Here is a 23,509-nt window from a genome sequence, read left to right as displayed (position 1 = left end):
CAGTAAACAAGTGGTTAAACATATAGGCAAAGACCAGCTCTTCTAGAAAATGTGCTGAAGACTGATCAAAGATTGAGTTGTTTGGATTCATTAATAATGTGTTTAGTGCAAACGTAAGCATTTCAGGGCAGATAAAAACATAACTGAAGTGTGGTGGTCGGTATGTTGTGGTTTGAGTTGTTTTGCTGCTCTACGGCCCGTGTAGCTCGCAGTCACCGAGTCAACTATACCTTCTGCATCATATCAAAGTATGTTTGCTGAGAATGTGAGGCTGAACCCAAAATGGAACAAAGCTGAAGTTGAACCACAATAATGATCCTAAATGCACTAGCAAACCCACAAGGAAATGACTCAAAAAGAGCCACTGAAGGAACTTGGCATGGAGAAGTGGTCAAATATTTCACTCAGTCAATGACAGACTGGTGGGGAGTTATACAAAATGCCTACAAGATATGTCTCCTACATGTGTACTTCCTTTTTTTTCACTTATTCAAGTATATCGCCTTTATAAGCACATAATCTAATGTTTGCATATTCAGCGATGCTAAAAAAGTCAACAACTTCAATGGGGTATAACTACCGGTAATTTTTCACAGAATGATATAGTGGTACTTGAACCCCCAGGTCCTTGGTACAGGAAGTTCAAGGTACTTATTGACTACTAGACTAGGCGTATGGGCTCCTGATTTCTACATTGATTTGTCTATCCCAGTTATAAACTAAGCCTCTGTTTAATTTGCATGCAGTGGCTCTAATTTTCATAATTTAGTGAATGTGATTCTTATTTAATTTTTTTTTTCAATGATGCTGCATACCTACTGCCAATGAATGTCTATTTCCAAATGTTTACATCCTTTTTATTTTATTTTTTTTATTTGTATTGCTGACAGACCAGTATTTAATTGTGTGTGTTTTTTTTGTTTTTTTTTTTTTTATTTATGGTTGCTTCTTGTTAATTGCTTTGCTGACAGGCAGCAATTTGTCATGTTATTTGATGACATTTTAATTTGTACTCGAGACACTATGAAAAAAAAACTAAAGCTCTTCATTTTACATAAGTTTTTCCATAAAAAAAAATTTTGTTAACCCATGTTAATACCTGGCTTTTTTTTTTTTTTTTTAATATTTTTTGACATTTACTAAAGTTGTGCTGTGTAAAAGCAATAAACCGTTTTTTAACTGCATTGAGAATACAAATAACTTCTTGTACCGTGTGCTGTTACGGTGCTCCATGCCTACCCTAGTTCGGTTCAGGAAGTGCTTTTTTTTTTCCCCCAATGTTGTGTGAGTGACACTGATTAGAAAGTATCTGGTGGTTTAATTTAGACTTCCTTGAAAGGCATGTCTACCCAAAACTGTCAGTTAGTAATGGGTTGAATAACCCAGCAGCTTCTTATTTCTCATTGACTCTGGAGTTCCCCACAGTAGTTCATGTGTCCACTTCTACGAGGCCAGCCTTCCTTAACCAGGGTTCCTCAAATGGTTGTTTGAGCTTCCTTGGGCAATGATCAATTTCTGCCTCTCACATAAGTAACCACATAAACCAATAATGTTTTTAGCTATCCGCAAGGGGAGGGGGTGGTAATTCTTCCCAATGACCATCTTGCTAATGTACCTTGAGCTGTGGGTATAGTAATTTTCAGGAGTTCCCTGACCTTGAGCTGTGGGTATAGTAATTTTCAGGAGTTCCCTGACCTTGAGCTGTGGGTATAGTAGTAGTTTTCAGGAGTTCCCTGACCTTCAGCTGTGGGTATAGTAGTAGTTTTCAGGAGTTCCCTGACCTTGAGCTGTGGGTATAGTAGTAGTTTTCAGGAGTTCCCTGAGAACGGAAAGTTTTCAAGGTGTGCTCCTTCATTTTATTTTTTTTTAATAGCTACCAAGCTCCCTATTTATTTTGAAGCAGCAATGTTACTGACAGTTTTTTTTCAGCCTGTAGAGCTAAAACAGGGTAATGAAGCCCCATGATCATTTGTACTACACTGAAAAAAAAAAAATATGAATTATAAAGCCTGAACAAAATAAGTTAATGTCATTGGCTGTATTGGCTCCCTTCCTGGCTTACTTTAAAGTGTTACTAAGCCACAACATTAAAATCAGTCTGTATATGCAGTAAAGCATACTGGTTATGCTCACTGTGAAACCTATTTCATCCCATCTTCTCTGATCCTCCCCTCCTTCTCCTGTCCCCAATCCATCTGCTGATAGAACAGAGTCCTAGGAGGCATACTGCACATGCTTAGTTTAATGTGTATTGCTAAAGTGTTTTTATTTTTATTTATTTTTTCTTGGGAGGGTGGATGTGATCGGCACAGGGCCAATCAGCACTGTCCAGACAGAGGGTCAGAGGAGAATAAACTCCTACAAGCTTTACTGGTGCTCAACCAGACATTGATAGACAGACATTCCATAGCCAATAGGGATGTGAGGAGAGATGGCAAGAGGAATGGGCTACACAGCAATTGGAGGAGACTTTGGTTTATTCCTATAAACCAGTAGGACAGGTGATTCAAACAGGAGGTAACTATGCGTGGGCACTAGGAGGTGTTTGCACTCAGGTGCAATTTAGATAATCTGATATAGAATTTGGCGATTTGATATACCTTGGCAACCATGAGAAGGATTTCTTACTCCTTGTTGCCATTATATTCTAAATTGCACAACAATGCAGGGGGAAAAAAAAAGCTTTAGTGCATTGTGAATGTTCCGTGCATTACCATAAATAGTGGAAGCGCAATTCTCGGTCCATTGAGGGCTGAATAATGCAACACACTAAAACTTGTGTATGTGTTCACGTGAACTGGTGGTGTTGAGTTTTTGGGTGCAGCATTATAGCATAATTTTTCATACCCTATCCCAACATCGGCACCAGTGTATGATTTTAACATCTTCTCTGGCCTGCATATGTTCAGATTCATTTTCCATGGTTTCCTCCTGGAGGGTAACCTCCTTGGTTTTTATGCTTTTATATTTAAAAAAAAAAAAGTCTCCATGTAAGCAATGACCACCAAGTTTAAAGCTGGCCACATAGATCGAAAATCAGCCAGTTCATAGCAGGGAGGATTTCCCCATCCACCGTGAATGGGGATATTGGCTGTTTTTCTCTTTTTTTTTTTTTAATTTTTTGTTTTGTTTTTTTGTTCAGTTGGCTGGCTAAATGGACACATAAAAAATGTATGGCCAGCTTAAGTTCCCAGTAATTGCAGTATGCAATATGATCAATTTTGTACTATTCTTATGCATTTAGTTTATATAATGAAGTTGGTATTACAGTAAGTAGGGCAGTTATATTTTACTGCTGTTGGCAAAGACTGATGTTTCTTTGTTGGTAATAAAACCAATAGTAGACCTTGAGTGTGTGATGCTCTGGAGGAATCCTTCTTCCTTTTTTTTTTTTTTTTTTTTTTTTCCCCCTTCCTTTTTTATTTATTTATTTTTTGTTTGTTTTTGGAAATCTTAGAAAAGTGGCAGTTTGAGTTATTCTGTGAGGGAGGCTTCCTTTTTTATAGATGAGGTCCAGTGAGATTTATTGGCACTTTTTTAAATAACACAAACTCAATGTGATATTTGCAAAATAAACAAATTGTGGCCACTCTTCCTTTATTACATCTTAGGTGGAGCAGGGTTGCATCAAAAATAGTCTGCTTAAAAAAAAAAACCCATAAGAGGCTATCTTCCTAATCATCATGTGTTGGTAATGATGATGCAATGCTGGGTAACAACATACACCACCACTCAAACTTGCTTCCAATGATGAAGGTAGGATGAGCACCGATAGCAAATTGCCTTGGATATCATCATATAAGCAGCCCTCCCACTTCAAAAACTGAAAATGATTCATTTAGAAAAGTGCTTTGCCATTTTTATAATTAGAAAATGTTTGGTACAAAAAAAATTTGCAGTATAAGCAAGGCCATGGCAGGCAGGGGTTGACATTTTGTAGCAGATGTGTGCTTAAAAAAAAATGTATATGTGCAGTGACATGAGATCCAAACCTCCCCCAGGGGATTTTAAGGTCGTTCATGTAAACAATTTTTATCAGATGAGAGCCTAGTCTGCAACCTTGTCCCCCTGAGAGTGGTCTGTGATGGTCTGTGGACAATGTGTTCATCAACCAGGTGTCCAAAATTCAGGAGGTTCAGAAGATAAATTATATATTGACAATCTAGTATTTATTGGCAAGGGTAGACAAATTCATATTGAATTTCAAGTTTGGTCTATTTGTAATTCTAATGTTGGGTAGAGATATTACTCAAAATTTTTTTGTTTTGTTTTTTTTTCAATGTGCTGGACATAGCTAAAACCTTTTCAGGTAGTAAGTTTGCCTGTTTTTGAATCTTGTTGTGACTCCTGATGTTTCCAGCTTTGAACTTACTACAAGAAACATCTGCATTGTCTTCTTAATCAGTCAATGACTTGCTACAACTGACCAATAAATTGAATAAACACTTTTTTTGTTTTTTTTTTTTTTGTTTTTTTTTTTGTTTTGTTGTGTTCTTTCTGCAAGTGTAAAATTTAGTTAGAATCAATCATTTTGTATATTAGATTAGGGTTTAGCTTAGTTGATACATGGTGGGGATAATGCTGGAACTTGATCTGTGAAGGTTCACTTGTATCCAGGTCATGCTACAGCTAGCTTAGTAGATGGTCACCTTCAGATGGACTTGTTCTTTAATGTTGAAGATGTTTGATCACTCATCCAAGTGGCTTTCCCAGTTAAAATGATTAAACTGAACTGAAGAAGCCATTTAGAGCAGTGAAACATCTTCAACATCGTACACCAAACCCAGCTGAATTTTACTACTACTGGCTAATGCAGGAACTAGGTGTGTAAAATTTTTTTTCTAGTGGATTCACATCACTGCTGCTTAAGTTTTTTTTTTTTTTGTTTTTTTTTTTTTCTTTACTTTTGCAAATAAGAAAAGCTTTTTTTCCGTTGCCTTTTTTTTTGTTTTGTTTTGTTTCTACTTTTCACATTAGGGCCTCGGCCTTCACTAGGAGTTGGGTTTGGAGCACCCTTCGGCTCAGCTATGAGTTCTGGTCTACAACCAGCTGGCTTGGGCTCTTCAAGTATTGGAGGTACCTTTTTTTTTCCATTCTCTTTATTTTAACATCTTACTATAGCAGATGCTTGTGTGAAAAAAGTTGCTTGCAAATTAGAATTTCACCTACTGGTTTTAGTTGAAAAGGAAAAGTCTCTCGTGTTGAGCTTTTATCTTTGAAGAACAGTTTGCTAATCAGGTGGCCCACACGTAGGATTTGTAATGCAGACGGGCAGCACTCTTGTGTCAGCCTGTCATAGGTATGCTATAGGCTTCCTTGGTTCTGATGCTTCATTCTAAGGAATTTGTGCATCACCCCTCACTAAGCAACAACTAAGTGGTGGTTCAAAAGAAAAAAAAATGTCAGGAGTAGCTTATGTTGCCCTTTTGAATGTTGCAATCAATTCAAACCACCTGTAGCTTATGTCGTTGAAGGTCCTCATTTATCCAGGTCATGATATATCTAGTAGTTATTAGTCACAATCGACTGGACTTGTTCTGTAATATTGAAGATGCTTTGTAATTTATCCAAGTCACAACTTCAGTCTGAACTGAAGAATTGGCTTGTATAAGCTACAAAATATCTTCAACGTTACAAAATAAGTGACTACTAATAGGTGCACCTATAGCTTACATGCATATATGTCCTTCATTTATTCAGTTCAAACCTCGAAGTTGAAAATCATTGAATCCTTCAGATCCATGCAGTGTTTTTGAAATAAAATTACATTTCTGTCTGTGGCTCCACGCCAGACTGAAATCTAATTTATGCGCGACACTGAAGCTACCACTTCATCTTCATTCTGAAGTTCTCCATCTAATCTGGCAACTCTGCAATTCCTCTGCCACCTCCTTTTTTTGTGCTTAAAATATTTCATTGTACTAAAAGGAAAGACAGAGGCCAACCATTCAGGTGGGAGAGTAGTAGCTGGATTATGTTGAGTTGATATGGTTTTGTGAGTGACAGTTCTCTCTAGCTTGCTGCTGTTCACAACCACAGAAGCCGACAGCTACTACTATGGACTCTCTCTCTACTGAATAACTGGCAACTGTGATTGCAGTAAAACACAGATTAGTGGCTAGGGTACACGTTGTTAAAGCAATATCCAGGATATGGAAGAGCAATTGTATAAAATCATATCAAGACTTGCTAGATTAAATGCAGTGTTTACATTAAAGGATGCACTTTCTAAAAAAAATAAATACATATTTTCCTTTTTAAAAGCCCAAGTCTTTACTCTTAAAAGTCCTGCCTGTAACATTTGCAGTATATTCATTTTCTCAATTGTTTTTCTTTTTCTGCTTTCATGGTTCTACACTCTTCTGTGTCATACTGACCTTGCCCACTCTTTAAAATTTGCTTGCTTTGATTGACCTGCTAGAAATATTGGCTGCTAGAATGGTCCAACCCTGATTTATCTGTTCATCATACTACTTTTTTTTTTTTTTTTCTGGTTAATGTAAGGCCCCATCCACAAACCTAAAAAAATAGGAGAAAACTATAAGAGGACATCAAAGTGTTTACAATGTGCGATCATTGCCAGATTAGGCATCTTATCTAAATGAAAGGCATGAATACAGTGTATTTTTTCTTATTTCTGATGAAGTATATCTCAAACCAATTAAAAATATATATATATTTTGGATAGTGGAAATGGTTAAAATGCTTGGCAGGATTTTTTTTATTTTGCCATCAGTGGCCTTTTCTGTTATGTATTGCTGTCCTGTAGACCCAACAAGAAAATTACTCTAAAGTGAGAAAAATTTGTGCTAGTGTTTAGCAGTGAAGGTTTTTTGTTTGTTTTTTTTTTTTTTTGTATTAAAAGAGAAGTATGGAAATTCGAAAAAAAAAAAAAAAAAAAAAAAAAAAAAACCTTTTATACTTCGCTAGGTGGATGTCTTGACCCCACGCCGGCTCTGCACTGAGAACTAAGCGATCAAAGACTGATCGCTCAGTTCTCAGAATTCTCTGAGCAGAGAGCTGGGGGCTGTCCATAGCTCCACTTGGCTCCTGCTGCTGTCAATCAATTCCAGCGCCAAGGTGCTCTGTCTGTGTCTATGGACACAGGCAGCACAGCTCGAGATAGAGCCCACAGGTTTTGCACAATAGGAAGCGGCTTCCTATGGTGGCACACCGAGAAGAGGAGGAGCCAGGAGCTCTGGCAGGGGACGCCAGAGGAGGAGGATTGGGGCTGCTTAGTGCAAAACCACCAACATGTTTAGAATCTTTTAAAAATTACCCTTTACAATCACTTTAAGGTATCACCACAAATAGTTTCACAAAAATGGAAAATGCTTTATTAGCAATATAAAAAAAAATGTATTTACAGCTTTTAAAGGAGACCACTTTTTTTAAAAAGTAACACTGAAAATAAGGGAAAGGCAACACTTTTCAAAAGATGTAACCGTATCAATTTGTAAAAAGAACCCACACTGGGGCGGTGGGGGCGTCGGCGGTACAACAGCGCTATTTTTAGCGCTGCTGTACCGTCGTTCTTGTAGCGGTATTCGGCCGCTAGCGGTTCGGTTTTAACCCCCGCTGGCGGCCGAAAAAGGGTTAAATCCGCTCGTACAGTGCGGCTATAGTATTACCGCGGTATAGCCGCGCTGTCCCATTGATTTCAATGGGCAGGAGCGGGGAAGGAGCGGTGAATACACCGCTCCTTCCCCGCTCCAAAGAAGCGGCTCGCAGGACTTTTTTTACCGTCCTGCGAGCGCACCGCTTCAGTGTGAAAGCCCTCGGGCTTTCACACTGAACAAACAGCGGAGGCTGTTTAGGGGCGGTTTTCAGGCGGTATTTTTAGCGCAATACCGCCTGAAAACCGCTCCAGTGTGAAAGGGGCCTAAGGTAAGCATCTTATAACAGCTTTGTATTTCAACACCTCTCAGAGGTTCACAACACTGTGATGCTCCATCCTCACAACGTTTTACTTTCTAGGTGCTGAATCCCTTTTAAAGGCTAATACAGCATTTTGCATTTTTGAAAATGTATTTCTGTAAAATTCCTTACACAAATAACTGTAAAAACCAGTCTAGAATTCTGACAGACAACTGTCTTAAAAAAAAAAAAGTGTTTTGCTCTTCAGTACATTTTAATCAGTTTGAGACCACATTGAATCCTGAATCCTCTCTTTAGAACTATGAGTCAGGGCTCACCTTTCCATTTTTAGAAAGCTATTTTTCCATCGTTTTTGTAGCACACAAGGGCAAAGAAATTTTCTTATGTAACTAACTTATGTCAGTATCTAATTTATTAAACAAAGAAAAAGTCAGATTCACGTATGCATTATTTGGTACTTTGCCACTGTATTTGCAGGTTTACATTAACATGCTGAATGGTACTTTTCATGATCTTTTTAGGCTTGTGAAAGTACAAATGTCATCAAGGGAACCCGGTTTATTAGCCACTTGTTTTTTTGGGTTTTTTTTTCTTCCAATTGTTTATACCTTTTGTGGGGGTCCTCTTCGGCAGCAGATCTTTTGTAATGGTGATCTGTTGGTATTTTAGGATCTCCTCCAAATCCTTGGTGATTTCATAGAAACTATCCCAGGATAATCTATCTAATCTTAATGTGGGAACTCTTGACATAGAATATTCCAATTGCCTTGTTTCGTACATCTGATCTCCCTGTACCTTTTTGATGAATATTATGATATTCAACAGGTCTGAAACTGCTGCTGAGCACCAACATCTTTGAAGGGACATCAGCAGCCCCAGGTATACTCAGAGCTGTCACTCAAATGATGCTCCGTAGTATTCCACAGGTGTAATTTACTTTCATTTGAGGCTTGCTGAACAGCCTCTCATTTATCTGAGGACAGAGCTGAGAGGCTGATAGTTGGAGCATTCACACAGCAGATTATGTATAATGCTGGCAATGACATCTTTCCCTCTGCACATTTTACAATCTGCTTCTGCTGTTACATTTTTTTTGTGCACTAATGACTCTGCTGCAACTGGCACTTCTGTTTTAAATTACTCTATGGGTGCACAGACAATAAACTGCTGATCTTGCCTGAAATTATAATGTTTGCCCCTGCTGCCTACATAGCGGCAGTGCTAAACAAAAAAAAACAGACTAGAATTTGGGCAGTGTCTTAATCTGCAGAGAATCTGAAGGGCTTTAACCCACGCTGTATGCTATATAATCTTATAGTATACTATGGGGGCATGGATTACTTTACAAATTATGTGTTTTTTTTTTTTTTTTTTTCTTTTTTTAAAGTTGTGCAATGTTTTAGCTGTCAATTGACTGACTCCATATTTCATACTCAATCCTAAAAGTCACCAGGCTACAACATTTTCCCTGTGAACTGTAGCCAATGCTAGAAAGCAATTAGCCAAAATTAAAATCAATAAGGACAGGCACATTGTGTGGAGCATTTGCTTGATTTTTCTTAAACTGCATCCATGTAGAAATAGGTGTTCCTTACCAGTGGCTTGCTACTCTTACTTTTTTAACCCTTTCTTGTTGCTGTTTGCATGCTGTATATATTTACATCTAAGTGAGCTCCTTTTTCAACTAATATGCCTGTCCCACCAATTAAAGTCCTTGACATCAGTGCAGACATTATCTAGCTACCAATGTCCGACACCTATTTCCTGGTGTGTTTTTTTTTTTTCCTCTTGTATGTACATTATTTCATCACTATTACAGAAGAAAAGTCACACAAGGAGGCCAAGCCTAACTGGGGCAGACGCATATGGTGACATTTAAGCACAATGTTTAGGTGGCATTCACCTTATACCCATTTGGAAGTGTCTTTTCAAAACGTAAGGCTTCATCTGTACATTGTAGCAGGCAGATTTTGCTTGGGGTCTTCTAGGAGAGGTCAGATTTTTTACATACTTTAGAATTTTACAATTCTAAAACTCTACAGATCTTGTTGGTGTACACACACCACGGCCCCATTCCTTCCTATGGGTGAAACCTATCTTATTCTAGCTGCCCTACGGAAAATGGCTCCCCCATAAGGGTGAATAGGGCTGCGGCACAAGTGCACATTAAGAGGACAACCTGTCTGGGGATGTTTCCAGGAGAAAGACTGTGACGCCAGGCAGGACTATACAATGAGCATCCCTGAAAGTTTACTAAAAGTTGCCTGTAGGTATGTAACAAACTGGTTCCAACACCAGAACTTGTCTTGGAGAAAATGTAGTATACAGTTCATAGTTTTAATTTTTGGCATTTGTGTACTTATTTTTGCATGTAGTTTGTCTGTGCAATGCATTTAGCATATAGTGTCATCTGGTTGGTATATACTTGGATCTCTACCTTTAACCCAGTGAATGGATTTTGTCCTCTCCTACAGCCTTGCATCTAACCACTGGTTTTGGCTGCCAATCTACGCAACATTAACTCACTGTTTCCTACTGTATTAGTATTTTCTTAAAACTGAAGTTTAACCTGCTTACATTTTACCTTTCCTGGTCCACCCTCTTCATTCTAACTATTTTTTAATAATAACCTTTTCATTACCTACCCTATGTTACACCCAGTGATGTTATCACTGTGTCTCTGCTTCTCTCTGCAATGTAGGCAGATTATGACTGGTGGCGTAGGCCAGAATGGTGCTTTACATAACTTCCATTAAACAGCATAGCACACAGCCTAAGTACTCCTCAAGTGCTTTTAGAGCTGGCTCTTGGGATGAGTTATGCAAATATCAAAATGTACTGATGAGTGGATGTAAATCTGGAGCAGTGGGCATATCTAGGTAGGGTGTATTTGTATGCAGACTGCCCTAGGTAATGCCCACATGTGATAATGGCATGATGATGAGCCTCCATGGTAAAAATAATTGAATTACAATGCATGAAAGAGGTGTGCCAGGGACAGTAAGATTGGGGAGGTCTAGATGATGCTGAACATCCTCCAGCCAGAAAATGAGGTGGACTTGCTGCAGTGTCTAATGCACAGTATGAGAAGCTCACATTGTGCAGGGAAATCAAAGTGAGCATTTTCAGTACAGGAGAAAAGCCCTTCTATTAACTGTCCAAGAATGAAGGTAAGGCTGGAGTTCAGCTCTAAAGGCTGGAGGTTTTTTACCTTCATGCATTTTGTGCATGAAGGTAATAAAACTTCAGTGTGCAGCTCCCCTCTCAGCCTCCTCTTATGCTCGCCTAAGCCCCTCAGTCTGAAGACACTCTGTTTTTCAAATTCCAGGGTAATAATCCTTATTCAGATTTCCTGAACAGTGCACAATGTAGGCTATACAGGCAATTTTTATCTCTTGCTGCTGATTGATTTTTCCACTTAACTGGCAATTCCACCTTTCTCCTGATTGCTGACATATTCAACAATATGTAGCAAGGGAGTGAGGCAGTCAGCTTTATAACAGTATTTGGCATATGCCTGTACAACCTAATTAAATATCCATGGTCCATCAGTAAATGTTCTCATTTATGTTAGGAGGTTTTTCTACTTTTCAAGGGGTTTCGAGAAAAAGATCTCTTAGGGGTTTATTTACTAAAGGCAAATCCACTTTGCACTACAAGTGCAGTTGCTGTAGATCTGAGGGAGAAAAATAAAAAACAGCATTTTTGCTTGTACATGATTGGATTTTAAAATCAGCAGAGCTTCCCCTCATTTCAGATCTTTCCCTCAGATCTAAAGCGACTGCACTTCCAAGTGCACTTGTAGTGCAAAGTGGATTTGCCTTTAGTAAATCAACCCCCCAGTGTTACTAAACCCACAACAGTAAAATCAGTCTGTATATGCAGTAACGCATGCTTGTTATACTCACTGTGGAACCTGAGGGGTTAATCCTCTGCATTGTGTAAAAGGGCTGTTTGATCCTGAATGCACAGATCCTCCTCCTTCCACTGACTCCAGAACATGTCCGGATGAAACGGAGCCCTTGGAGTCATTCTTGCACACACTCAGTTTGGTGTGTATTGCTAGAGAGGGGTGTTTTTTTTTTTGTTTGTTTTTTTGTTTTTCTTGGGAGAGTGCATGTGATCAGCACAGGACCAATCGATACTGTCCAAACAGAAGGTCAGGGGTAATGGATCCTGATAGGACAGCTCAGTGCAGTATGAAAACTCCTCCTACACGCTTTACAAGGAACTGATAGAAGTTACAAGACTGCTATATACTGCTGATGAGAAAAGGTATTTAGCAGTTTATATTGCATTTCCATGTTCTGTGTACTGTGGGAGACCAGATATAGTGAATACAGGGTCCTGGGTTAAGTAACGCTTTAAGGCTTTACCCTTCCCATGTCCCATGGCTGACAGATTTTTTGAATGACAGAGCTACAACTGCAGGATTCACTTGCAGTGCCAGTCTGTCAGTAACTATAGGATTTGTTGTTGGTTAAAAAAATAAAAAACATAGGATTTGGGTAACTGCAGTTACAGATGGAGATCTCCATATTATGCCATGATACCCCAGTCATATAAATTAATTTTGCTTTGCTTTGAATTCCAATTTAAGGTAGCATCAGACATAGTGGGCTTTCAGGCAGCAAGCATAAAGCTAATTGTTGTGGATTATTTTGCTTTTAATAGTATATGAAAACTGCTCACGTGTATGCTGAGGTTTTTTACTTTTAGCCATCTTTGTGCTGTAAGCTTTGTTACATGTGTTCTGTCTAATGCTGTCCCACTAGGATTTGGAGGTAGCTCGGCTTTCGGAAGCAACTCATCTGGAGCCGGCTCTTTTGGCTTTGGAACTGCAAATAAACCATCAGGAAGCCTCAGTGCAGGTTTGTATTTCAACTAAACAGCTTGTTTGTTAAAAAAAAAATAAAAATGATGGACCTTATTTCGCCATCATCCACGGGAATTCAGAAACCTTTGGGTTATACCAAGCCTTCAGAAGTTTGGGTCACTAGTGCATTGAAAATTTGTAAGCCAGCCTCTGTCTAGCCTCTTCTTTACCCAGCGTTCCTTTAGGTTTTATTTGGGGGGGGGGGGGGGGTCCTGATTCTTGTTACACTGCTGCTAATTTTTTTTCCCTGACTTTTTCATAAAGATTCCTTGTTTCACTGCTCCTTGAGCTAGTCATTCTGTAACAGTAGTTTGGTTTAGCAGCCTCCCCAGCACCAGATTTTAAAGCTGCTTTCAGACTTCGGTAGTTGCCTGTTGAACCTTTTTTGCGGTTTCTTTTGGCTAGAGTCTTTCTCCTTGGTGGTGATTTCTTCTGTCCTGGTCTGAGCATAAGGTTATACCCCCTGTGATCTCCCATAGTTGGCAGATTCTCTTGTCCTTAAAGAGGATTTCACTGCATCTGGTTCAGTCTTGGTTTTATCAGTGGTTGTGTTACAAGAGCTGGCTTATGATTTTCTTGTTCGCCAGTGTTTCAACCTCCTATAGGTGGCAGTATTACCCAATTGCTTCTGAATTCCTGTTTCCCTCAATGGACTCACAGGAAAATATCTTTATAGTAAGTACTCGAATACTGGTGGCTCTGGATTCTTCTAACATTTTAACCAAACAAAAGAGAAACTAGTTAACCAATTTTCATATGTAATAACGTGAATCCCTATTTTAGAATTGTAGTAGAGCAGTATTAACATGCACTTTGAGGGATTTCTTGATATTTTTGTCTTTAATGTTAACTTGTATTCTCTCCCAGTGAGTGCAGAAGTGCCAGGCTGTAAGGTCAAACATTATTCCAGTTTGAGCTCAGTTGTTTGGCACTAAAGAACAAATAATGAGGGTAGAGAGAAAAGGTGCAGGAGAATGCAAGAAAAGTTAATGATTTTCCTCTCTGCCACAGCATGGACATTGTATCAGTTGTCAGCCTTTACAGGAGCATTACATTCTGACATTAGGTTGACAACTTGGCTCTAAAAGGAAGAGTACAAACCCAAAACACATATTGGCAGCACTGTTATAATTCCTTAAGCCTAAAGATTCAGATTTTCAAAAATGTGCGTTCTAGTGAAAAAACACAGATGAGCCTTTTATGCCAACAGTTGATTTTTCACTTTGCCGTAGTGCAAAGCACTTGGAAAAATGTAAAGATTGTTAAAATAGGACCTCCTTCCAAAACTGTATATACCAAAATAAAGAACATCCATTGAATATAAAAATATGTGTATAAAATACAACCAATCATAACAAACTCACATATGTACATTGGAAAAAAATTAAAGTTACAAAAAAATACCATTAGGACGTTCACCTGGCTGGAAACAATTGCATTATTCTGTGCAATTTTTAATACACAGATGCATTGCTATGCACTTTTTTTTTAAAGGTGCCCATTCAATTTACTTGAGCAAGACAAACTGCAGCATATTGTCAGAACACTAGGGGCTCTGACTTTTCAAAGTATCATGCAAATAACCTTTATTTCCTAAACTAAAAAAGACAACACGCTAGACATCCCCCCCTTGTGTAAATGAGCTCACAGATAAACATTATAATAACTATTGAAAGTGGGCACCCTCTGAATACACCATGGTTCACCTATCTGGGACAGTCTAAATCAAGGCTGCACAGCTGGAGTTCTCATGCTATGTAGTGGCTACAATTTTGGTGCAGAGGAGTTAGTTTTAATTAGTGAACTGCATCTTGCCGAAGGCTATGCTACTTTAAAGATGATTAACTGTCCCTTGAACACTGTAGAAGCACTTCTAGGTACCAGCAGCATGTGATTGGCCATGAATTGTGATGGAGGTTCTCACTGGCCCATAAGGAAAGGGTGGACTGGAGGTCAAAGATGGCTGGGGATATTAGAACCTTTGCCATGCAATTGCTAGAATTTCTCTTATTGGGGAGATTTTACTCTGCGTTTTGTGAGTGGCATGTTGAATCTTTTCAGTCTGAGGTAAAATAGTGAGCATGCACCTGGATGCTGTATAGTCCTGAAGGCAGTTAACAACTTTAAACTCACCATAAGTTGCTGTCAATGAATGAGATAAAGACTTGCCATAGACAAGCAGGTGTCACCAAGAGCTGATGATGAAGGGACATCTCCAGCCCGTTGGCATCTCTAAAGCACCGGGTACCACAATGAACCCAGCTCCATTGAGGTATTCATGCAGCACAAGGCTGGTATCCTTTTTGCCACCGTAAAGGAAACCTTCAGTATCCAGTTACATAGTCATAATCCTAATTTGTCACAATAGCTGCATATTATAGTGAGTGTTCATTTCAGAAAAGTGTCACTACCACACAATCTCATAGTTACATAGTAGGTGAGGTTGAAAAAAACACAAGTCCATCAAGTCCAACCTAATATGTGGGTGTGATTATATGTCAGTATTACATTGTATATCCCTGTATGTTGCAGTCATTCAGGTGCTTATCTAATAGTTTCTTGAAACTATCAATGCCCCCGCTGAGACCACCGCCTGTGGAAGGGAAGTCTATATCCTTGCCTCTACGTAGTTTAAGGTTAAACCTCTTTTCTTCTAATTTTAATAAGTGGCCACGAGTCTTGTTAAACTCTCTTCTGCAAAAAAATTTTATTCCTATTGTGGGGTCACCCGTACGGTATTTGTATATTGAAATCCTATCCCCCCTCAAGCGTCTCTTCTCCAGAGAGAATAAGTTCGCAACCTTTCCTCATAACTAATATCCTCTACACCCTTTATTAGCTTTGTTGCCCTTCTTTGTACTCGCTCCATTTCCAGTACATCCTTCCTGAGGACTGGTGCCCAGAACTGGACAGCATACTCTAGGTGCTTCTCATCCCCACATAGCACGATACTTTCACATTGTGCACACCTGCTGGTCCAAGCTGCAGATATAGTCCATGGCCAAAGATATTGGCACCCCTGCATTTCTGTCAGATAATGCACCACTTCGCCCAGAAAATTGTTGCAATTACAAATGTTTAGGCATTCTTATGTTTATTTCTTTTGTTTGTATTGGTATTACACAAAAAAAGTGGAGAAACAAAAAGCCAAATCTGACACCTTCCACGCAAAACTCCAAAAATAGACTGGACAAACTTATTGGTACCTTCATTTTAATATTTGGTAGCGCACCCCATGGAAAAAATAACTGAAATCAATCGCTTCCTGTAACCTTCAATGATTTTCTTATACCTCTTCTTCACTGGAATTTTGGACCACTCTTCTTTCACCAACTGCTCCAGGTCTCTCAGACTGGAAGGGTTTCTTTTCCCAACTGCTGTTTTGAGATCGCTCCACCGGTGCTCTAAGGGATTTAGATCTGGACTCCTTGCTGGCCAGTTAAGTACTCTCCAGCTCTTTGTCTTAAACCATTTCTGGGTGCTTTTTGACCTGTGCTTTGGGTCATTGTGCTGCTCTAAGACCCATGACCTCTGACGGAGACCCAACTTCCTGACACCGGGCCCTACATTGCACCCCAGAATTCTTTTGTTGTCTTTAGCTTTCATAATGCCATGCACACATTCAAGACAACCTGTGCCTGAAGCAGCAAAACCTTCCCAAAACATCAGTGAACCTCTGCCATGTTTAATTTCTAATTTCTTTTTCTGAAAACCGTAGAATGATGGGCTTTACCAAAAAGCTGTAATTTTGTTTTGTCTGTCCACAGCACATTCTCCCAAAAGGATGTTGGCTTCCTCAGGTAAGTTTTGGCAAATTCCAATGTGGCTTTTTCATGTTTATATCAGCAGTGGGGTCCTCCTGGGTCTTCTACCATAGCATCCCTTTTCATTCAGATAGAAACGTATAGTGCAAGCTGACACAGTTGTACCCTGTGCCTGAAGGTCAGCTTGAATTTGTCTTTAGTTGATCGAGGAATTTTTATCCACTATTCAATCCTTCGTTGCAATCTTTGCTCAATTTTTCTCTTCTGTCCACATCCAGGGAGATTAGCTACAGTGCCATGGGCTGTAGACTTCTTGACAATGTTGAGCATAGCGGACACAAACACTAAGATCTCTGGAGATAGACTTGTAACGTTGAGCTTGTGCATGCTTTTCCACAATTTTTGTTCTCAAATCCTTAGACAATTCTTTGCTGTTTCTCTGCTCCATGTGGTACACAGAGACACTCAACAGAAAAAGGTTGACTCAATTTTTCACCATTTTAACTGGTTGCCGGAGTGATTTCTACATTCTCAGCATTTGTAATTAAACTCACTTGACTCAATTAACAGATTACAGGAGCATCACAAACTTGGAATGCAATTATTTTTTACAATTTTGTGAAGGGGCCAATCATTTTGTCCAGTCCGTTTTTGGAGTTTTGTGTGGAATGTGTAATAATTGGCTTTTGTTTCTCCACTTTTTTGTGTCCTACCAATACAAACGAAAAAAATAAACACGAATGCCTAAACATTTGTACTTGCAACAATTTTCTGGCCGAAGTGGTGCATTATCTGACAAATGCAGGGGTGCCAATGTTTTTGGCCATGACTAAATTATGAAAATACGTGAGTCTATAATGTGTGTGGAAAATCCTGTGCCTTTTTATTGAAAGGAGGATATATATATATAGAGAGAGAGAGAGAGAGAGAGAGAGAGAGAGATGGATGGATAGATATAAAAAATGTCTGTTTTGATTCTGTTTTTATATATCCAGGCTAAAACAACTTTTCAAGATCATCTTTCGGGGGAGTTCGGATTCTTTTGCCTAAAGATCCATGTTATTTCATAGCACGCTACTGAATGTTACAATACTATCTACAATACAGTATTAAAACTTTTCTCAGTCCAATCTTGTCTCTGCCTTTTTATCATTTTTTCAACTAAGCTCAAAGACCACTTACCTTTTATGGTCAGTTATGTGCATTTTAAATTTAATGCAGATTTAAAACTGAAATCCAGACAAGCAGTTGGTTCTGCATAAGAAATGTGTAAATGGTAGCCATTTTTCCTGCCAAAGGATTTGTAATTTTATCCAGTCATTCTTGACATTTACAGCCTCGAGATGCTGCACGGTCAGTTTGGTGACCTATCATTTTTCCACTTCATTAAGTGAGACAACATGGTCACATTCCCTATCTTCATATGTGCACACAGCTGTGCCAAAGTGTCTGAGTACAAACCGTATCTATGCTCATCTCAGTGCTGCTGTACAGGAGTTTACATGATGTTTGTACAACAGTGGATTCCAGGACATGGACATATACTACATTGATCATTTCGATCAACCAATTTTTTTTTTTTTTTTTTAAATATCAGCCCTAAAGCTATCTTAGTTTGGTTTACATTTTACTATCTTCAGGATAATAGAAATTCTATGTTAAGTAATTTTACTCTCAAAACACTTTCCAGAAATATTTATATCTTTTATGCTCACAAATGTAATCTGAGAGTATGTTACCGCAACAGCCAAAATTTAACAGTGCATTTCAAAAATTAAGTCTAAGTAACTGATGTGAAAAAAGCTTCTAAAGGGTTTGATGTTTTTGCCATGTATTCCATTTACAAAAGTGATCACTGATCTGTAATGAACTAAAGCTTAAGTCATTTTAATTTCCTTTAATGCCATGTGTGTACTCGGCTCGCCTCCTTACCGTTACCATTTAGGATTTAAAGTGAACCTGCCACTTAAATATGTGTAACTGGAAATCTGTCATGCTAATCCTATTTTCCCACAATGTTGTCAGGTACTTGGCAGGGCCACACAGAGCCTCGTGTGCATTTGTACTGGGCACAAAAGATTTTGTAAGGACAAGACGGATCAGTAGACTTAAAACCAGCTGTTTCCCAGGTCTATCAGCCTAGGTTGAAACTATATTTTAAGTGAGGGGTTCACTTTAAATAACTTCTTGCTGTACTGTGATGTTTTGTCACTTGTGCGACTCACACCAGTTAATGTAGCCATTCCACAATCCAGATATGTGGAGGTAAATTGTATAATGTCTTGGCTAGGATAGTTATTTAAATGGAAACCCTTTCTCACTTAAATTAATGGTTTCAAATTTATTTTATCCCCTCAAGGATTTGGCACTTCATCTACATCTGGATTTAACTTCAGCAGTCCCGGCATCACTGCATCAGCTGGTTTAACCTTCGGAGTATCTAACCCCTCATCTACCAATTTTGGGACCGGATCACAGCTGCTACAGCTTAAGAAGCCCCCAGTTGGAAACAAGAGAGGGAAACGATAGACATTTTAGAGAGAGAAGTTAGCTAGTACATTTGAAGATCTATTTTTCTAAACATGTGCTCTAATTGTTCCCTAAGAGATTTATAAAGTTTTTGATATTTTTCTTTCCTGCAATGTTTTCATGTCTGAAAGCCACTGATGTGTTTGTACCCAATGTCGTACTCTATAATATCTTCTCTTGGAGGCTGTCATGACAACAGTGCACTGAACTGTACATCAAGTTTTCACGACTGTCTTTTTAATAGCTTGTTGGCTATTGCACATACTGTATGGGTTATAAGTGGTTTCATCAATAAGTGTGACCAGTGAAATTTTGCATAGTTCCCGTTTTTTGTTTTAGTTTTTGCAGGTATTTTTATTATATGGATTTGTACAGATAGCTGACCTTGTGGCTGTTAGCTGTGGTTTAGTGACTGCTGCAGTGTGGTTGTGTACAGTGTACCTGGTTATAGAGAAACCACACAAGTCTCTGTAGAGGACACTGACCTCTATGGTAACTGCAAGAATTGGACAACAAAATGCTCTACGATTTACTTTCATACTTTGTGGTGGCATGTTCTTCCTCCTTTTTTTTTTTTTTTTTTTTTTTTCCCCTTGGCATTGAAAGTTTGGTAACCCAGAAATGTGATTACGATTACGTGACAAGTTAAGTTGCTTTTTCAGATGAGCAGCCATTGTCAAAATGCCTGAATTAAGGGCAGAAAATGGCCTTCTTATGCAGAATCTGCTAGAAGGCATGTTGCACAAGAACACTAGGGCAACTAACACCAATGATTGTGGTATCTCGGGTACAATTTGCCTGTCATAGTTACCATGGGAATGAAAGAATATATACTTGTGTTGGGGGGGGGGGGGGGGGGTCCTGGCAAAATAGAGGATTAAAGTTTGTTCCACTGTTTAAAATAGAGGTTGGCTTTACCCAAACCAATACAACTTTTAACTGCACGCTGCTTTCAGAATGTGATGGACAAAATCAAAAGTGGAAGCTTGCTCCTTCCTTTTTTTTTTTTGTTTTTTTTTTTGTTTTTTTGGGGGTTTTTTTTTTTCTAATTTTATTTTTTTTTTTTCACAAGTTAACAAATTAGCTAGGATACCTGATCTTCAGCACTTAATTGTAAAATGGCAAACGGATACAGGAGGTTAAATAATGACCTCAACTGTATCGATAGTTGAAACCAACCACTTCTGGTATGTTCTGCTGTGTCTAGCCTTAAAAGTGACCCATTCCTTTGCCCATGTAGGCAAATTATAAGGCTTAACAATGTTTTCTTTAGATATATTTTTATAGGGACAACATAAGAGATCAAGCTTTATTTAAGTCCTCCAGCATATGTGAAGGTAAAGCCATGCATTTGAGTTGCTCAGTAAATTTAAAATTCAAGTCTACAAGACACCCTAGCCCTGGAAGAAAATGTAGTTCTATATAGTTTTGTCCTTTGAATATAATATTTTCCAACAGAAGAATGGAGTGCATTATACTTGTGTGCGTTGCCGTCCTGACATAACCGAGCCATTATTTTTATTTGAAATAACATCACTCCATCTTCAACCTCCAGAGAAATATTGGATGTATTTTAAAGAGTGTAAATTACATTCACAGGCCTTGGTTAACATTCTCTAGCTATTGAGCCTATGGAGAATAATAAAGCTCCCCATATAGATCTTTTTGGAGATTGACTGTATAATATGCAGTATGCGCAGACCAAATCGCCATTTCCACATACAGCAGCATGTCTTCTTTTGGTTTTGTTTTTTTTTTTTTTTTTTTTTTTTTTCATTGTGGCCACTGCTAGTCAAGCAGCTATCTTCCTGTGTTGACCCATTAAGCCTGATGCTATGGTCTATCAGTTCATCAAGAGAATGAATGTCCCTGGGTGCTGGAACTTTGGCTTCCAGTGTACAGACTTTTCTTATAAACTTCCTGCCTCTGCTTTGTGCAGTTGATGGCCTATTGTAGTGTTTTTTGTTTTTGGTTTTTTTCCTCAATGCCTGCTTTGGATTCACTTTTAATCCCCCCCTTTTTTTTTGTTTTGTTTCACAGTTATAGTTGTATTTTTTTTTTTGTTTTTTTTTTGTAATAAACCGGTAGGAATACCTTTTTTGACTTGCATGTTTTTTCACTTTAGTATGTGTATATATGCCTGTATATGTCCTTCATTCTGAATATGTATATAAATTGGAGTCATAAACTATCATTTCTGTAGCATGTCTGCTTTTCTCACAATAACTTTACTAGATGATCAGTTGTCTGTTAAAGTAAATTGTTATTGTATGAGGGGATGAGAGATGCCGCACACCATTAGCTCAACAGGTAAAAAGAGATGTGAACGGCCTCAGCCTTGAGCTCTTCTTGAGCCCCGTCTGTAATGCATTTCACCCTGCCCATCAGGGCTTAATCATAGAGATCTCAGAGACAGCGCTCAGGAGGAGCTCAAGGCTGTGGCTTTTCACGTGTTTAGCTAAGTGGTTTGCGGTGTCTTTTTACCTCATACTTCCCTGCTTTCTGGATTATGCACAGGACAGCCTGCACCCATTTCTGTGAGACACGGATCTACCAGAGCACCTTGAGTGGCGCTATAAGTGGTATAGGGGTATAGTGAGATTTTTTAAATATATTCATAGAAATTGAGCAGGGCACTTCATTGCACAGGTTGTGATAAAATTAATAGGCTACAGTAGCCTGTTAATGTAAGGGGAATAACCTGCAGGTGATGGGCCCAGTAGAAAGCGTCATTGATACCTACATAGAATCTGATAGATGGATGACCAAAAAAAGAACATACAAGAAAGGTGAAAGTACACAAGGGGAAGAAAAGATAGGTGGTGAACGAAAAAGAGGAGGGAAATGGAAGGTGGGTGGAGAGATGGAAGAGAAAAAAAAGGAGGAGATTGGGGGCAGCCCATCTGGTTAAGTCCTGTAAATCAGAAGCTGTGAGCTCCAGTTCACATTGATCCTATGTGGGAAACATGATTCCTGTGTGATTCACATGCGGTTCACAATGTGAACTTTGGTTAAAAGTCCCTAAATGGTGGAAAAATGTTTGGTCAAAGTCTGGAGGCATGTAACGTGTTTTCTATGATATCCATACACTTTGGAATTTTGTGCATCGTCATGCTTATGGTGATTGTAGCTGTATCAGTGCACTTGCAACAAATACTGGCAGATAATTTGCATTCTTCTGCACGAAAGCTGCGCATGGGACGCTCTAGCACAAGACGATTTAGACTTTCTAGCACAACAATGGAACCTAAGCACAAGGCCAAGTTCACCCTCCAGTGCTTACAGCAGAAAAAGGTGAAGGTTCTGGATCACAGTCTCCTGATCTTAATGTCATCGAGCCACTCTGGGGAGATCTCAAACGTGCAGTTCATGCAAGACAACCAAAGACTTTGCATCACCTGGAGGTATTTTGCCAAGACAAATGGGTAGCTATATACCACCTGTAAAAATTTGGGGCCTCATAGACTACTATTACAAAAGACTGCATGCTGTCGTTGATGCTAAAGGGGGCAATACACAGTATTGCTGACATGGCTCTTTAATCATGTGATTGGCTGGTCACATGTAAACAAGGAAGTGCCGGTAATCGTCGCTCCTTGCCTCACACTGACAGAGTGTGTGGTGAGGAGAGCTGACCAGCGGCATCTCCTCGCAGGGGACAGTAAAGCTGGATAAAGCTGGTAGATCTAAAGGAAATATGACAACAAAAGTTGTATAGTGTGTATGGGGTCTTAGAGATGTAATCAGGGCACTGATCATCAGTGCCCTGATTATGTTAGAGTGCCAGAAGTGCCAGCAATCGGTGCCCATTAGCGATGCCGGTCAGTGCCCATAAGTGCAGAATATTGGTGCCACCTCATCAGTGCTGCCTCATCAGCGCACATCAGTGAAGGAGAAATATTACTTATTTACAAAATTTACTGACAAACTAAAAGGTTTTTTTTTTTGATAGATAAAAATCCCAGTAGTGATTAAATACCACCAAAAAGCTTTGTGTGAAGAAAATTATAAAAATTCCACATGGTTACAGTGTCGCATGACCGTGCAATTGTCATTCAAAGTTCAACAGCGCTGAAAATGCCCTGAGCAGGAAGGGGGTGGAAGTACCCTGTAGGTAAGTGATTAAAAAAGGTACATACTGTGTATTATCAATCCTCCAAGGGTATGCAAACTTTTGAGCACAACTGTACAAGTCTGCTGTGTCCTGTCATATGCACAATATGTAGGCCAGAATACCCATTGGTAAGACAATTGTGTGGTATAACGTTTTTAAGAGTGCGGCCATTATAGGGAAAAATGTGTCCAAACCCCAAAATATGATGGTGTTTTAAGGAGTTGCTTAGTTTGTTGTATTAGGGCTGGGGTATTTACTGAGGATGGTGTTCCTTAACTGGATGTAATGCTGGCCCCGAGATATTGCATGCTTGTTTCCCAATAAAAGGAGAAAAAAAAAAGACTGTAG

General features: G+C 39.0%; 1 protein-coding gene across 7 annotated transcripts in view; it reads left to right on the top strand.

The window, feature by feature from the left end:
* NUP58 (nucleoporin 58) overlaps nt 1-21,241 on the top strand; it is a 67,850-nt gene extending 46,609 nt beyond the window's left edge. The window contains exons 13-16 of one of the 7 annotated variants that reach the window (XM_073613415.1): nt 4,978-5,076; nt 12,654-12,749; nt 16,522-16,554; nt 18,878-21,241. In XM_073613415.1, coding sequence (XP_073469516.1) covers nt 4,978-5,076; nt 12,654-12,749; nt 16,522-16,554; nt 18,878-19,047 — 398 coding nt within the window. In that variant the 3' untranslated portion in view covers nt 19,048-21,241. Of the gene's footprint in view, nt 1-4,977; nt 5,077-12,653; nt 12,750-16,521; nt 16,555-17,513; nt 17,649-18,877 lie in introns of those variants that run through there. The other 6 variants (XM_073613419.1, XM_073613417.1, XM_073613416.1 and 3 more) reach the window with 6 other exon arrangements.
* Nucleotides 21,242-23,509: the final 2,268 nt, after the last annotated feature.

Source organism: Aquarana catesbeiana, linkage group LG02 (assembly GCF_042186555.1).
Source record: "Aquarana catesbeiana isolate 2022-GZ linkage group LG02, ASM4218655v1, whole genome shotgun sequence".
Taxonomy (NCBI): Eukaryota; Metazoa; Chordata; class Amphibia; order Anura; family Ranidae; genus Aquarana; species Aquarana catesbeiana.
Note: the sequence above shows the minus strand (reverse complement) of the source record. Positions and strands in the feature narration are given on the sequence as shown.